This window comes from Acanthochromis polyacanthus, chromosome 20 (assembly GCF_021347895.1).
Source record: "Acanthochromis polyacanthus isolate Apoly-LR-REF ecotype Palm Island chromosome 20, KAUST_Apoly_ChrSc, whole genome shotgun sequence".
In the NCBI taxonomy this organism is placed as follows: domain Eukaryota; kingdom Metazoa; phylum Chordata; class Actinopteri; family Pomacentridae; genus Acanthochromis; species Acanthochromis polyacanthus.
In genome coordinates this window covers 29884467-29899706 of record NC_067132.1, presented here as the reverse complement: position 1 = coordinate 29899706, position 15240 = coordinate 29884467, and the positions used below count along the sequence as shown (strand labels likewise).

The 15240-nt window shown below is 40.0% G+C and overlaps 1 protein-coding gene across 47 annotated transcripts in view; it reads right to left on the bottom strand.

Annotated features, from left to right (window-relative positions):
• The window catches only part of tnikb (TRAF2 and NCK interacting kinase b), a 54659-nt gene that overhangs the window by 1404 nt on the left and 38015 nt on the right, over nt 1-15240 (bottom strand). The window contains exons 19-35 of one of the 47 annotated variants that reach the window (XM_051940079.1): nt 14800-14906; nt 14595-14710; nt 13586-13677; nt 8497-8678; nt 8280-8394; nt 4864-4972; nt 3719-3895; nt 3491-3634; nt 2397-2531; nt 1654-1754; nt 714-946; nt 610-672; nt 547-567; nt 381-443; nt 277-318; nt 173-214; nt 18-74 (exon numbers count right to left, since the gene is read on the bottom strand). In XM_051940079.1, the coding sequence (XP_051796039.1) occupies nt 18-74; nt 173-214; nt 277-318; nt 381-443; nt 547-567; nt 610-672; nt 714-946; nt 1654-1754; nt 2397-2531; nt 3491-3634; nt 3719-3895; nt 4864-4972; nt 8280-8394; nt 8497-8678; nt 13586-13677; nt 14595-14710; nt 14800-14906 (1799 nt within the window). Of the gene's footprint in view, nt 1-17; nt 75-172; nt 215-276; nt 319-380; nt 476-546; nt 673-713; nt 947-1653; nt 1755-2396; nt 2532-3490; nt 3635-3718; nt 3896-4863; nt 4973-8279; nt 8395-8496; nt 8679-13585; nt 13678-14594; nt 14711-14799; nt 14907-15240 lie in introns of all 47 variants that reach the window. The other 46 variants (XM_051940087.1, XM_051940102.1, XM_051940108.1 and 43 more) reach the window with 46 other exon arrangements.

Here is a 15240-nt window from a genome sequence, read left to right as displayed (position 1 = left end):
CCTCACAACACCTTAACCTAACCTGACAACACCTTAACCTAACCTGACTACACCTTAACCTAACCTGACTACACCTTAACCAAACCAGACTACACCATAACCAAACTTGACTACACCTTAAAAAACCCGATTACACCTTAACCTAACCACACCTTAAAAAACCCGAATACACCTTAACCTAACCTGACTACACCTTAACCTAACCTGACTACACCTTAACTAAACCTGACTACACCTTAAAGAAACCTGACTACACCTTAAAAAACCCAACTACACCTTAACCTAACCTGACTACACCTTAACCTAACCTGACTACACCTTAACTAAACCTGACTACACTTTAAAGAAACCTGACTACACCTTAAAAAACCCAACTACACCTTAACCTAACCTGACTACACCTTAACCTAACCTGACTACACCTTAACCTAACCTGACTACACCTTAACCAAACCTGACTACACCTTAAACAAACCTGATTACACCTTAAAAAACCAGACTAAACCTTAACCAAACCCGACTACACCTTAAAAAACCCGACTACACCTTAACCTAACCTGACTACACCTTAAACAAACCTGACTACACCTTAACCTAACCTGACAACACCTTAACCTAACCTGACTACACCTTAACCTAACCTGACTACACCTTAACCAAACCTGACTACACCTTAAACAAACCTGACTACACCTTAAAAAACCAGACTACACCTTAACCAAACCTGACTACACCTTAAACTAACCTGACTACACCTTAACCCAAGTCTTAAACTTGGTGTTCTACAGAGTCTTACATGTGAGGGGATGTAGATGTCGTAGGGGTTTCCGGAGTCGACATCGATGACGTGGAATCCGACGCTGGATCCGTAGATGACCTTCAGCCTCTGGCCCTCCTCCACGGTCAGGTCCACCAGCAGGGGGCGGTGCTGCAGGTCAGTGAAGGACTGAAGCACAGAGAGGAAGACAGTAAGTTAATTGGAAAATATCTTGTCTAAACTTTCTTTAAAACCAAAGACCTCCGTAAACTAAGAGGAATCACATGTTAAGGTGTTGTTTTTGAACTGCTGTCCTCTTAGTTCCAGTAGCGGGTCCATGATGGTCTCATGGCTGGGATGTGGCTGGTATCTCACTGTTGTGGCTCTAATTAGATTCCCAGTTGGGGAAGGAACTTTTAGCACTGGAACACACTGGTTCCTGCATGAGTCTTCCTTTCACTATCATCCAAAGGGACCATTGTCTAACTCAGTCACCTTGAAAAGACTGCTGTCGTGTTAGACTCCAGATCAATGGTTCAATGACAAGTCAAAGACGTGCAACAAGCTGGGTTTTCTCTGGACTCCCTTACAGATTGAACACAAGCAGTTACAGGTTACTCCACGTCCAGAACTAGTTATACAACACCCTGGTATGTATGCATACTACAACTTTTGGAGAAATTCTCCCTTCACGAAAGTCAGAAATCCCCCTTCGTGCTGAAGCATTGGCTGGGATTCGAATGTCAAATATAATAAATAATACACGTTTTTTCGATATGGCTACATCCATCTTTCACATGCAGTCATGAAAACAATGCCATGTAGCCTCAATGCCGTTTTTACCCAGTGGTCCCTTGTGGAATAGAAATAAAGCAGCCTGTTCCCATTTCGTTTACCTTGAAGGCCATGAACTTGTGGTAAGGTTTAGGCGCCCAGGCGTAGATTTCCACCGAATTCTTCAGAGCAATCACCAAGAATTTAATCCTCTCGTACTTGACTGCGGGAAAAAGGGAAAACAAGTTCAGATATGAAGCAGAAATCACAGGAGATTTAGCCACAAACATCTAGACCAGCCACCACTGACAAAAACAATAAATACTGTCCACCGATGCTTTACAGGCTGATGTGGACTGAAAGCCAACCTGACCATTTTTCTTGTGATATTTTTGGGGGCTCATCAAGGATTTGAACTCTTACAAAGTAAACCTTATGAGATTCGGGGGCTACTTTCAAGGTCATTTCACAACATTTACTTTAAAGCCCTTATCTTGGTCATTATTGGTGTGGTGTCTTATTTTTTTCAGAACAGTCTCGACAATCAAGATTTGATACGTCAGCACAGACTTACAACAATCACTGTTGGAAAGGTCGAGTCGTGTGATTTTTTTTTTTGAGTTTCGTTGCATCTCGTTCCAATAAATTCTTTAAAAAAAATCAAGTGAGAACAAGAGACATGAATTTGGATGCAAAGTGTCCGTCTATGGGTTGACAGTTGGTTTTGGTGGCAATCTAAGAATAAAACAACTGCTTTTCATGTGTCCAAGTGTAACCCCAGGTGGCTTTTGGAATGGTTGACCAACTTTTAGCCACCAGACTGGAGGCGTGTCAACAGAACGATGACTTGAAGCTGCTTTCGTACCGACTTTGTAGTGAACGCAGCCCTCCAGCTCGCCAACAGTAATCCAGCCCTGCTTCTTCTCCACTTCAGGGTCGTTGTGTAATATCCTGTTCCTCAGCCAGGACAGGTAGTAAACACGCAGCTTGTTCTTCTTCCCTGGTTTGGAAACAACGCAGAAGACAAAGTCGCTTTATGAACCCAGACTAAACAACAAAGACAAAGAAGAACATCTAATTCTAACCTGAAAACATTCTCTAAAAGCAACCTTCTTGTGTAAAAACCTGACTCTGAATTATGTAAAAATTGAATAAATCAGTAGAGATCTGATCAGTGGAGCTGTTTTTTAAAGGTTCAGGTGTTCATCTCTTCCTACAGCGCCCCCTGATGTTGTGGAGGTTAGTGAATACAAATTGTTTACACATGAAACAAGCTGCTAGCTCCAGGAGATTTTTCAGGAGAAATCCCATTGAGATTAAGAACCTCTTTTTCAAAGGTGTCTTGGCCAAGGCAGGCAGCAGCAAATACAAAACGCAATGAAGACACTAGCAAAAATCAATTTAAATAGATTAAATTTATGAGCAAATTATGATAAACAAGTGCATGTTGTTGCCTCAAGAACTCATAGTTTGGATTTCAAGGCGCTCAAGGAGATTAACTTGGGTAGTTTACAGTCTTTTTGCAACAGATTAAATGCAAAAGGTTCAGAGTAAACAAAACTATTTTCTCCAAATTCAGTACGAGATCATGGAACTGTCAGCAACAGATAATCTTGTGAATGGAGCAAGTGAAGATCAGAACTTTTCTGTGCAGTTAAGGAGCAAATGTAGGTGGCAGTAGTCCAACTATTGCCTTGTATATGAAAATATACCAACGTTGGATCTTTCTGGTTGCTAAAGCAGACCATCCTAATGGTCGTAATGGTGCGTCAACATTTTACAGTTCGTAATAAGCCTCAAAGAATCACGGTAAATGGAGTCAACCATCCGAAGACACTCACCAGAAACATTCAAATATGAAAGATCTCCATCATCCAACAAAGTCAAAGAGTCTGTGCAGGTAAATGGAGGAATCTAGTGTAAAAGCAGCTGCAGACAGATGTAAAGAGGTCTACCAACCTGAGATGGTCACCAGGACGTTGAGTCCCTCCAGGACGTCCATCTGCTGGAAGCGCCGTCGGTTGATCAGGTTGTAAACTTTGCCCTGACCGCTCCGATCCAGCAGCATCAGGCCGTTCTCGGTTCCCACCAGCAGGTTCACGCCTTCACAAACACACAAACATCTGTTTTCTACATCCTCCTTAACTGCACATCACTGATTCTATCGTAAAGTTGCGACATCCTCACCCCACAGAGCGGCACACAGGATCTCGGAGTTGAAGCGTTTCTTGTATTTCCGGATCTCAGGCGTGTCGCTGTGCGGTCGGATGTTGGTTGGGTTGACGTTGACCACAGAGATCTTTCTGGCCTCATTGAGTCTGGCCTGCTCCTGTTCCTGCTTCAGCAGCTCGTCAGCAAATAGCGCTGCAGCACAAAATAAACATCTTTATTTATTATGTACAGATATGCTCTTTTAGAGGTGGTATTTAACAGGACAGAGAAAGGTTCACGGTGAAAATTACGCTAAAAATGTGGTCAATACTTCAACAGTTTGAATTTGTAATAGAAATAAGATTTGGCTACGAAAACTGGGTGAAACAATTACAGCAGCCATCACAGGTTATGCTTAACAAGTTTACATGAAGGGACTACAGGAAGTGCTGCAGGAGGACTGGGAGCAGTGACGTGCTACACAACTACACAAATCTAAAGAAAGTAGACTTTTAGATTTTTTTTTAAAGCGCCTTGTATTAAATGAGTGTTTGAATCTGTGCTGATCTGCAGTACGGGATGGGAGCTAGCATAGCAGCGGCTTCCAACCTTTACTACATGTTTTCATTCATTCAGTCAGTCTGTATAAAGATTATTCTGACTTGTGATTCATACAAAGAAGATCTGAGAAATCAACATGATTTGGCCAAAGAAAGGCCTTTTTTCTTGCTAACTAGCTAACACTTTCACATAGTTTTGTCTGGGATCAACCACAACCTACAAAAAGAAGACAAAAAAATCTTGAATAAGAACTGTGCACTGATGGAGGTTAGTCCACGCAACCCAATGATGGTCATTTGTTGCATTTTCTAATCAACAAACTCTATGTTGGGAAATAAACTCATCTTAGGGAAGCCAAGAGCCAAACTGACAGTCAGTCTTGTAACATTTTCGGGGGCTCGTCTAGGATTCGATGACGAAAACACTTCCAAAGTCTGAGCTCTGGGCGATTTCCAGGCTAATTTCGATGCCTTTACCATTTAGCTCTGGTCAAGGGTGCTTGAAAGCTTTTTTGCAAAGAAAATCATAGAGTTCAAGGTCTTTATTCCTTGTATCCGACCCCTTAGATTGTTCTTGCGAGGATCCCGACCACCAGGCAGAACTTCGAAGAGAAAACCCACCTGAGGCAGAGTTATTATCGTCGTCGTCGGTCGGAGAAGTCCCGTAGACCCTCGGATCAACAAATGGCGTGAAGGAAGCCTTGGATCCTCCACCGCCTCCCATCCCGTACTGCAGATCAACACAGATTCAGAGTCAGTCGGGAGTCTGACAGGAGGTTTGATAGTTTGGGACGAAACAGGCGTCAAAATAAAGGAAACGTTTTTTTGGTGGTTGAAGCTCTTTGGAGCTTCACTGTTGGTTCCAGTAATCATCAGTGTTTCCTTCATTTTGTCGGCTACCTGCCTCGTGTTCTCGGGCACGAGGTGGAGGAAAGTTTCTGGATCGGAGGCTGGAAAGCCGAGAAAGGGAGTAAAGAGAGGGAAAAACGAGCGGACGAGGGAAGTTTCATCTGTGGTGAAACACTGGAGCCAGACGGGGCAGAATCAAACAAGACGGGGCAGAATCAAACAGGACGGGGCAGAATCAAACAGGACGGGGCAGAATCAAACAGGACAGGGCAGGAAACTAAAGCGATTTCTGACTTCTAGTTTGCTAAAATACAAAAAATAAACGAGGGAGAGTGGAGCAGCATACACACATTTATATCTAATTAACTGTTTTAGTCATTTGGAGTCATAATTTGAAGGTATTAGTGAACAAAGACCGGTTTTGTTCTTTTTCTTTGGTCATAAAATTGCATTTTAATAATAAGTGTTTTATTATAGAAAATATTTTAAAATCATAAAAAATAAGCATTATGTACAAATTGTAAGTAATGTCCACTTTAAAAAAATCTGTATTTTTTTTAATAATCAGTACTTCTTCTTTTATAAAATGTGACCATAAAATTACTGTTTTCAATTTAAATCAGAAAAAAACCCCAATAACAATAATTAAATAATGATAAATATTTTACTGATATTCACTGAGTAAAAAATAACAGTAATAATATATTTTTAAATAATTTTGTTTAAAAAACGTTTTTAATAGTTAAAAACACTAATAATAATACAAATATTATTTTGCTGATATTGATGATGATCATAGTTTTTATAGGTTTTTTTTCTGGCAGATTTTCACCTTTAAAAAAAAAATCCAGCAGCCTCTTTTTAAACTGAGATTTGCACCAATTGTAGCTGTTTAAAAGTAAAGTTTAAAAACGCTTCACTTCTCTGCACTTTTATCCACTTAAATTTCAAATAAGTAATTCAGTAAGTACATCCAGTCAGTGTTAATATTTCTCTAAAACTAAAGTGTGAATTTTATCCAGAGTTGTTTTAGATTTTTGTAGCTGAATTTATTCAGTTTTCTTCTACATGTTTTATTGTTCTTCTGTTAAATCGGGTGAATAATTTCTGTGCTTGATGAGCTGCTAACTTTATTTTTATTTTCCTCTCTCGCGCTGCTCCAGCTCTGCCAGCTTTGTCTCCTGGATGCTCTGAGGACAGGTGAGGGTCAGCGGTGAGGCGGTGCAGGTGGAGGAGGTGGGAGGTTCTTTTAGTTTTAAGGTGGCGCTCCACCTACTTGGGCCCCGGAGGCATCGCCGGGGGAGACCAGGGGGGAGGGGCTTTGCTGCACCAAATCGGGGAGATTGGCATTGCCTGGGAACAGATTAGCGTTGCCGGGGAAACCGTTGCTGGCGGCAGAGCTCCGCCTCCGTTCCCTGAGTTTCTGGAAGAAGAGAGAGAGGGGGCGGGGCTACTGCAGCGAGGCTGTGATTGACAGGTCAGGTGAGCTCGCAGGCGCGTTTGTTTCTGTGTGGAGCTCGTTTTATGACAGGGGCGGGCGGGTACAGAGAAAACACTCCCTCATACGTGTTCTAATGCCACTGTTTCATACAACATACAACACACAACATGTAACACACACTAGTTGGTTTTAACCTCCGTTGTAGCACTTATTAGCAATATACTTCCAATTAAACTGCAGTTACTGGCTGTTTTTGTTGCATTTTTCATCACTGCAACTAATTGATCACTTCAAATACAGCCACATGGATGATGACAGCTGATTTTAACCCGATTTGTGGCATTTATTAGCAATATAGTGCCAATTAAGCTGCAGTTTCTGAGCGTTTTTGTTGCATTTGTTTGTTGTCTGTGCACTATAACAGTTAGAATGACGTAAATCATAATAAAAGTTACATTTTTCTCGTTATTTGTTTCAGAAAAAAAAAAAGGAATTACTACATGCAACAGTGATCACAGGTGGTAGCACTGGGGAAAAAAACATGCTGTAGACATTTTTGCAAAAATTTCAATTTTTTCACGCAACTTTAGAAAGATGCTGAATGTATCTCCAACTTGCTCCTCTGTTCTCTGTTTCTGAGCCATGCTGCATTGATTTAGTGATTCAGTAGGTTTGATTTTACTCTAAACCATCTGAAACTTCTCCAGAGTAACATAAAATTGTCCAGATTGACCCAAAATTTATCCAAAGCAGCAAAAAAAACGTCCAAATTGACTGAAGAATTGTCCAAAAGAACTCAAAATCTGTCGAAAATCACTTTAAACTAGTTCAAAATGTGTTTTTTGAAGATTTCTGTCATTTTAGATGAAGTTTAAGGAAAATCAAACCTCTTGGATGAATAAATAAAGTCAGCATGGCTCAGAATTGTGAACAGAGGAGCAAGTTGTTGGAGATACATCCAGCATGGTGAAACATCTTTCTACGAGTGATGAACAGAGACTCAAGACTGGAATAAAACTTGTTAAAAATCAAATTGAAGTAGTTTAAAGTAGTTTGAGGCCGTTTTCAAGTTAGTATGGATAATTCTTGAGTCAGTTTGGATGTTTTTTTTTGTTGCTTTGGACAAATTATGGGTTGGTTTGGACAATTTTACGTAACTTTGGAGAAGTTTCAGATGGTTTAGAGAGACTGAGAGGAAAATCAAAGCTAATGAATCACTAAAATAAGAGCAGCACGGCTCAGAAACAGTGAACAGAGGAGCAAGGAGTTGGAGAAACATTCAGCATGGTGAAACATCTTTCTACAGATGACAAACAGAGACTCAAAACTGGATTAAAATTCATCTAAAATGACAAAAATCTTCTAAAAAATGTCTCAAATTGTCCATAATGACTCAGAAATTGTGATTTTTAATTATTTCAAAGTGACAGATGATGAACAGAATTTAAAAAAAGTCAAAAAACATCCAGAAACTACAGTTTAATTGGAATTATCTTGCTAATAAATGCAACAAAAGGGGGGATAAAATCAGCTAGCACCTGTAGCTGCTGTGGAAAATGAACCACAGTGAGTAAAAATGGCCGGAAACCTTTCAGTGATTTAATCTACATTAAGAACAAAGTGAAAATTTATTGAGATCGTTTTGCATCAGACCTTCCAGTCTCATTGAGTTTAAAGGGATAATGTGTGTTTTTTATAAAGACGGATGAACGTGGGGTTTTGGTAGAACTTTAAGGTCTGGACTCACCTCTCTCATCATCAGCGTTCCGTCCTGAGAGCTGTTTCCGTACGAATCTCCATGAGAGTCGTTGTGTCCTCCCATCATCCCGAACGACTCGTTGGTGCTTTGACTCGCCGCCGGCCTGAAAACAAACATTTTAGCAACATTTAACTTTCAACACAAAGCCTTCAAATGGACAGAAACTGTAAATGAAGAGAAATAAGTGCATCTGTGGTCGACTCACATGATCCGTGGGATGTCGCTGACCGCCACCGTGCCGTCGTTGGCTCCGCCCTCTCCCTCCTCATCCTCGCTGCTGTGGGACTCTTCGCTGGAGGACGAGTAGTCGGTGACTTTGACCGGCGGCCGGCTCGTCTCCTCGCCCTGTCGCAGCTCCCTCAGCTCTTTGGCCAAAGCAGTCAGATCCTGCAGGACGACAGACAAAAATGTTTAAATGTTTAGGTTTTCACTCCAAGAGACGTGAGTGAAAAACAGCTTTTAAATGTTCGTCGTGCAGGAGAGACGAGTGCTGCTGTCTGACACTTCAGACAGACAAGTTTTATATTTAATATTCTGCAAATGAGTGAAATTTATTCATGAAAAAGTAAAAATATTCAGTTTGTTTTAACCCTGTTTTTTATGTACGTTGCAATTAAAACAATAATATTAAAAAAATTTAAAATGATATTTTACAAGAAAATTATTTTATAAATGACATAAAAATTCACTGTAAAAATGAATGTTTTCTAACAGTTTACAACAATCTTTAAACTGTAAATAATGTCAATATCAAAAGTCTATTTGGTTTTCTTAGTGTGTGACTGTAAAATTAAACAGTTTTAATTGCATTTAAATCTGCTAACTTTTAATTATTTTATAGATATTTGTCTTTATGTTCACAGTTTTTAATGTGTTTTCAGAGCGTTAGTAAAAAACTTGATGTGTAATACAGACAAACAGGAAAACATCTCCAGAAACAAGTTTCTTCCTGAATCTGTGACTCCAGAAAGCTCGAAAGTGATTTTCTCTCCTGCAACTAAAAAGTCAAATCCACCTTTAACAAACAAACAAACAAACAAACAAATGGGGTTCTGTGGCTCCATGCAGCTTTTGGTTCGATACAATATTTACTGAGGCTGCAGGACGAAGAGGCAGCGAGCAGGAAGAGGAGGAGGAAGAGGAAGAGGAGGAGGAGGATGAAGAGGAAGAGGAGAAAGAGGTGGAAAAAGAGGAAGAAGAGGAAGAGGAGGAATAGCAGGAAGAGGAGGAAGAAGAGGAGGAGGAGGATAAAGAGGAAGAGGAGAAAGAGGAGGAAAAAGAGGAAGAAGAGGAAGAGGAGGAAGAAGAAGAGGAGGAATAGCAGGAAGAGGAGGAAGAAGAAGAGTAAGAGGAGGAAGAAGGTGAGTGTTTTCATGCTGCAGTGCAGGAAAGTTGAAGGTTGCAGCTCTAAATTCAGACTCTGTGTTGGTCAGTGAACGCCTCATCGCTGCTGTGATGCGTCTCTGCAGCTTTAATGGAAGAAAACCGACGACCAGACGTTATTATTTATGAATGTTTTAGTGTTAAAGACGTGGAAGAGGACGAAGCTACGCTAACCAAGAGAAGATAACAGGTTTAATTTTCCTGCTTTTATCTTCAACTGTACAAAACTAGAACACTAGAACTAGAAATAAGTAAAAAATAAAAAGTCCAATAACAGATAATATCTTTTAAAAAGTCAATTATTCCACATGCTGCACTGAAATTCAAGTAAAATAAAATAAACAATAATAAAAGCTATAATAAAATGACAAAAAAGCAAAATGAAAATAAAATAATTCTAAAAACAACATTTAAAAAAACTGGTACAATAAAATAATTGAAATAAAAAATGTTCCACATACTTCACAAAGAAATGCAATTAAATAGGAAAAAGAATGTGAAAAAATAGAATTATGTATCAGGTATTTAACTGGAAATGGAAAACTAAATCAGAAATATCATAAAAAATATTTGAACTAAAATAAAAATGTGCCATTTTTTAAAACCAAAAATGCAATTAAAAATAAAAATATTGTTTACAAACATAAAAATAAATTAATTATACTAAATATTTTACAAGAAATGCAACTAAAGAGAAGAATAATTGTATAAAAATTAATTGAAGGAAATTTTAAATAAAATTTTTAAATGCAAACATAATTGTTTTGTATTATGTGATTTTAATTATTTTATTTTTAAAAATGTAGACGATGGAATATTTTCTTAGATTGCAGTAAAACCTGGACACCGTGTAGGAAGTTTATGAAAATATTACTACAAACGTAAACCATTATTCGCGTTTTGTTGAACCAAACGGCCTCAGAACAGATTTAACATCTGGAAACATCTGCCCTGTGTTTGGTTCTCAGTGAGAGTTTGATTAAAGCGACGCATTGCAGCAGAATGAAGCTCTGAGAATCTGACAGGAAACGGAGACAGGAAGTGGAGAAAGAGGAGAATCGAGCTGCAGGAGGGCAATTTTCTGCTTTTCTTACCAAATCCTCCTGAAGACAGAAAGAAACCCAAGAAAGAGACACAGAGAGAGACTGAAGTATGAGAACAGGAAGTGATGGAAAAGAACAAACAACAAATAAAACTACATCTGAACACAAACTGTTCTCCTCCTGGAGTTAAAACTGAAGCTAGATACAATAAAATCAGTTAAAAATTGGATACATTTTAACTTTAACTTGAAAGAAATTGCTTACAACTGTGGATTATGTCCTCAACAAAGCAAATTTTAACTGTTTGGTCAAAAAAAATAACAGATAACACTCAGTAGAACTCACAGAAAAGATCAGAATTTACAAAAACAAACAAACAGATCGAAACTGTAAATAAAAATGAAAAACCTGAATATACACCAATTGTAATTTGTTGGTTGGCAGCATTTAAATGATCAAAATTATCATTATTTTATAGATATTTGCTGTTATTTGAAGGAATAATTCTGTATGCTAAGGTTAGGAAATTGTAGATAATTCAAGATAATATTATTTTACATTTTTTTCTGTTTTGTTAAATTATAGTCTAAGAAAATCTACAAAAAATTAATTTGTGTGTTAAGTTTTGTTGTGTTTTTTAAAACAGTGTTTAACTGTAAAATTAGATTATTTTCTTTACATAATGTAAATGTGCAAAAATATAATTATTTTGCAGATATTTGCTGTTATTTGAAGGAAAAATTCTGTATATTAAGGTATGAAAAATGGGAAATAATTAAAGAAAATATTACTTTACGGAATTTCCCTGTTTTGTTAAACATTAGACAATTAAAAAAATAACAACATTAATTTACACATTAGCAATTTTGTCAAAAAAATACCAGATAACAATTACTAAAATTTAAAGAAAATGTCACAATTTATATAATTTACATAAAACATAAACAGGTCAAAACTTTAATAATGCTCAAAAAAAAAACTAAATTTTATAAATTTCTTTTTAAAAAAAATATTTGATTGTGAAATGACATTATTTTCTTTACTTAATTTAAATCAACAAAAACATCATTATTTTCCAGATATTTGCTGCGATATCTACAAAGATTTTTCCTGTTTTGTTAAATTACAGATAATTTCTTGTAAAATCTACAGAAAAGTTTTAATTTACACATTAAAAAAAAATACTTGAAATAATGTATATATTTATGGACTATCAATCCAGATTTTATATTTTGAATAATAAGTAAATATATTTTAAATTTTAATTTGGGGATTTAAGAAAAGCAAGAACTTTGGGGACAATTTTGTGAAGGGAACTGAATTTTAGGAAGCTGAGAACCTTTTAAAAAAGTTAAGACTATTTTGAAAATCAACAAAACAATGTGTACACATAGTAAACAAAGTGATTTTTTTTAGATAAAAGTATTTTTGTTCTAAATGTAGGACAGACAGACAGGAGGACAGACAGACAGACAGACAGACAGACAGACAGACAGGAGGACGGACAGACAGACAGGAGGACAGACAGACAGACAGTAGGACAGACAGACAGGAGGACAGACAGACAGACAGACAGACAGACAGACAGTAGGACAGACAGACAGTAGGACAGGAGGACAGACAGACAGACAGACAGTAGGACAGACAGACAGGAGGACAGGAGGACAGACAGGCAGGCAGACAGACAGACAGGAGGACGGACAGACAGACAGGAGGACAGACAGTAGGAGAGACAGGAGGACAGACAGACAGACAGACAGACAGACAGACAGGAGGACAGACAGACAGGAGGACAGACAGACAGGAGGACAGACAGGAGGACAGACAGACAGACAGACAGACAGACAGACAGGAGGACGGACAGACAGACAGGAGGACAGACAGACAGGAGGACAGACAGACAGACAGGAGGACAGGAGGACAGACAGGCAGGCAGACAGACAGACAGGAGGACGGACAGACAGACAGGAGGACAGACAGTAGGAGAGACAGGAGGACAGACAGACAGACAGACAGACAGACAGACAGACAGGAGGACAGACAGACAGGAGGACAGACAGACAGGAGGACAGACAGGAGGACAGACAGACAGACAGACAGGAGGACAGGAGGACAGACAGGCAGACAGGAGGACAGACAGACAGACAGACAGACAGTAGGACAGACAGACAGACAGACAGACAGGAGGACAGACAGACAGGAGGACAGACAGGAGGACAGACAGACAGACAGACAGACAGACAGACAGACAGTAGGACAGACAGACAGACAGACAGGAGGACAGACAGACAGACAGACAGACAGGAGGACAGACAGACAGACAGACAGACAGGAGGACAGACAGGTGGACAGTCTGTCTCACTGACCTCGTCTACAGCTTTCTTATAGCTCTGAAGGTCGATGGAGGAAAATGGAGACAGAAATGAAAGCAGCAGAAAAGTTAAAGATCAGAGAGACGACAGGAAGAACCGGACGACAGGCTGGAGGACGGTGTGTAGCTGTTTACAGAGTTTGTGTAGCTGTACACTGTTTGTTTAGGGCGTCTCTCTACGGTGTGTGCATGGGTGTACAGTGAGTGTGTCTTTACAGTGTGTAGTTGTACAGTGTGTGTTTGTGCTGTTGTATAGTATGTGTTTACATATTTGTGTACAGTGTGTATTTGTGTTTGTATATCTAATGTTTTAGTGCTTGTACAGTGTGTGTCTGTATAATGTATTTGTGGGTACAGTGTGTGTTTATATTTGTGTATCCAGTGTGTGTTCATGTATTTGTGTAGAGTGTGGGTGAATGGTTGTGTAAAGTGTGTTTGTGTATTTGTACAGAGTGTGTACAGAGTGTGTACAGAGTGTGTACAGAGTGTGTACTCACTGCAGGCCTGCTGGGTCTGGTCAGCTCTCTGTTGTCGTCTTTGGTGTCGTGGGAGGAAAGAGTTGAACCTTCAGTCTTAGAGGCCGAATTACCTGAAAACACAAACAGACACACAGAGAAGACGGTTTAGACCTGGTTTAAGGGTTCAGACCTGGTCTAAGAGTTCAGACCTGGTTTAAGGGTTCAGACCTGGTCTAAGAGTTCAGACCTGGTTTAAGGGTTCAGACCTGGTCTAAGGGTTCAGACCTGGTTTAAGGGTTCAGACCTGGTCTAAGAGTTCAGACCTGGTCTAAGAGTTCAGACCTGGTCTAAGAGTTCGGACCTGGTCTAAGGGTTCAGACCTGGTCTAAGAGTTCAGACCTGGTCTAAGGGTTCAGACCTGGTCTAAGGGTTCAGACCTGGTTTAAGGGTTCAGACCTGGTCTAAGGGTTCAGACCTGGTTTAAGGGTTCAGACCTGGTCTAAGGGTTCAGACCTGGTTTAAGGGTTCAGACCTGGTTTAAGGGTTCAGACCTGGTCTAAGGGTTCAGACCTGGTTTAAGGGTTCAGACCTGGTTTAAGGGTTCAGACCTGGTCTAAGGGTTCAGACCTGGTCTAAGGGTTCAGACCTGGTTTAAGGGTTCAGACCTGGTCTAAGGGTTCAGACCTGGTCTAAGGGTTCAGACCTGGTCTAAGGGTTCAGACCTGGTTTAAAGGTTCAGGTTGAAGGTTCGGATTTTGATTTAGGGTTCAGGTCAAGGGTTTAGACTGGATTTGGGGGTCAGGTTGAGAGTTTAGACCTGGTGTAACATTTCAGACCTGGTTGTAGGGTACAGGTCAAAGGTTCAGGCCTGGTTTATGGTCAGGTTGAGGAAACAGACCTGATACAAGGGTTCAGACCTGCTTTTAGGGCTCAGATTGAAGCTTCAGACCTGGTTTTATAGTTTAGACCTGGTATTTTGGGTCAGACTGAAGCTTCAGACCTTGTTTTATGGTTTCAGGTCTACCTCGGCCCCTTCAGAAACCTTCACCTCTCTCGTTGGAGCCTCCCTGGGAGCTGGGGGTGCTGGAGCTGGAGGAGCTGCCGCTGCTCGTCCTTTTCAGGGGCGTCTCCATGGAAATGTCGGTCCTCCGCAGGTCGGGGTTGCTACGGCAACACAAACACAGCGGCGTCTCATTCATGCTGAAAAATCCTTTCTGGACTAAAATAAACCCTGGGAGTGTCTCTGGGCTCACCTGGCCCGGATCAGGTGGGCTCCGGCCCGAGGACCGAGGCCCGGCCCGTTTCCAGGAGAGTTCTTCCTGACCAGAGCAGGAGAGATGGAGGTGGTTCTCTGAGGAACCTGAAAACACACAACAGCGCCACCATCCAGCTAGTGTTAGCATCTCTGGAACAACAACACTGAAACCTGCAAAGAGCAGCAAAAACATTCTGGGAACATTCGGTTCTGACTTTAAGAACTACATCTAATAGAAATGTGGTCTTATGGGGGTCAGTCTCTGGATTTCTATGCACAAAGTTTAGTTTTAGTTCAAGAGTATCTATCCAAAAGCAAAGAGTTAACAAAACGTTCTTGGAAATCTAGAGGCTTCAGCTTCACCGCCACTGACTCCTTATTTGAAGGCAGTTTTACTCAAATTTTTAGTTTTGTTTAAAGTGAAAATGGTATTCTCTGC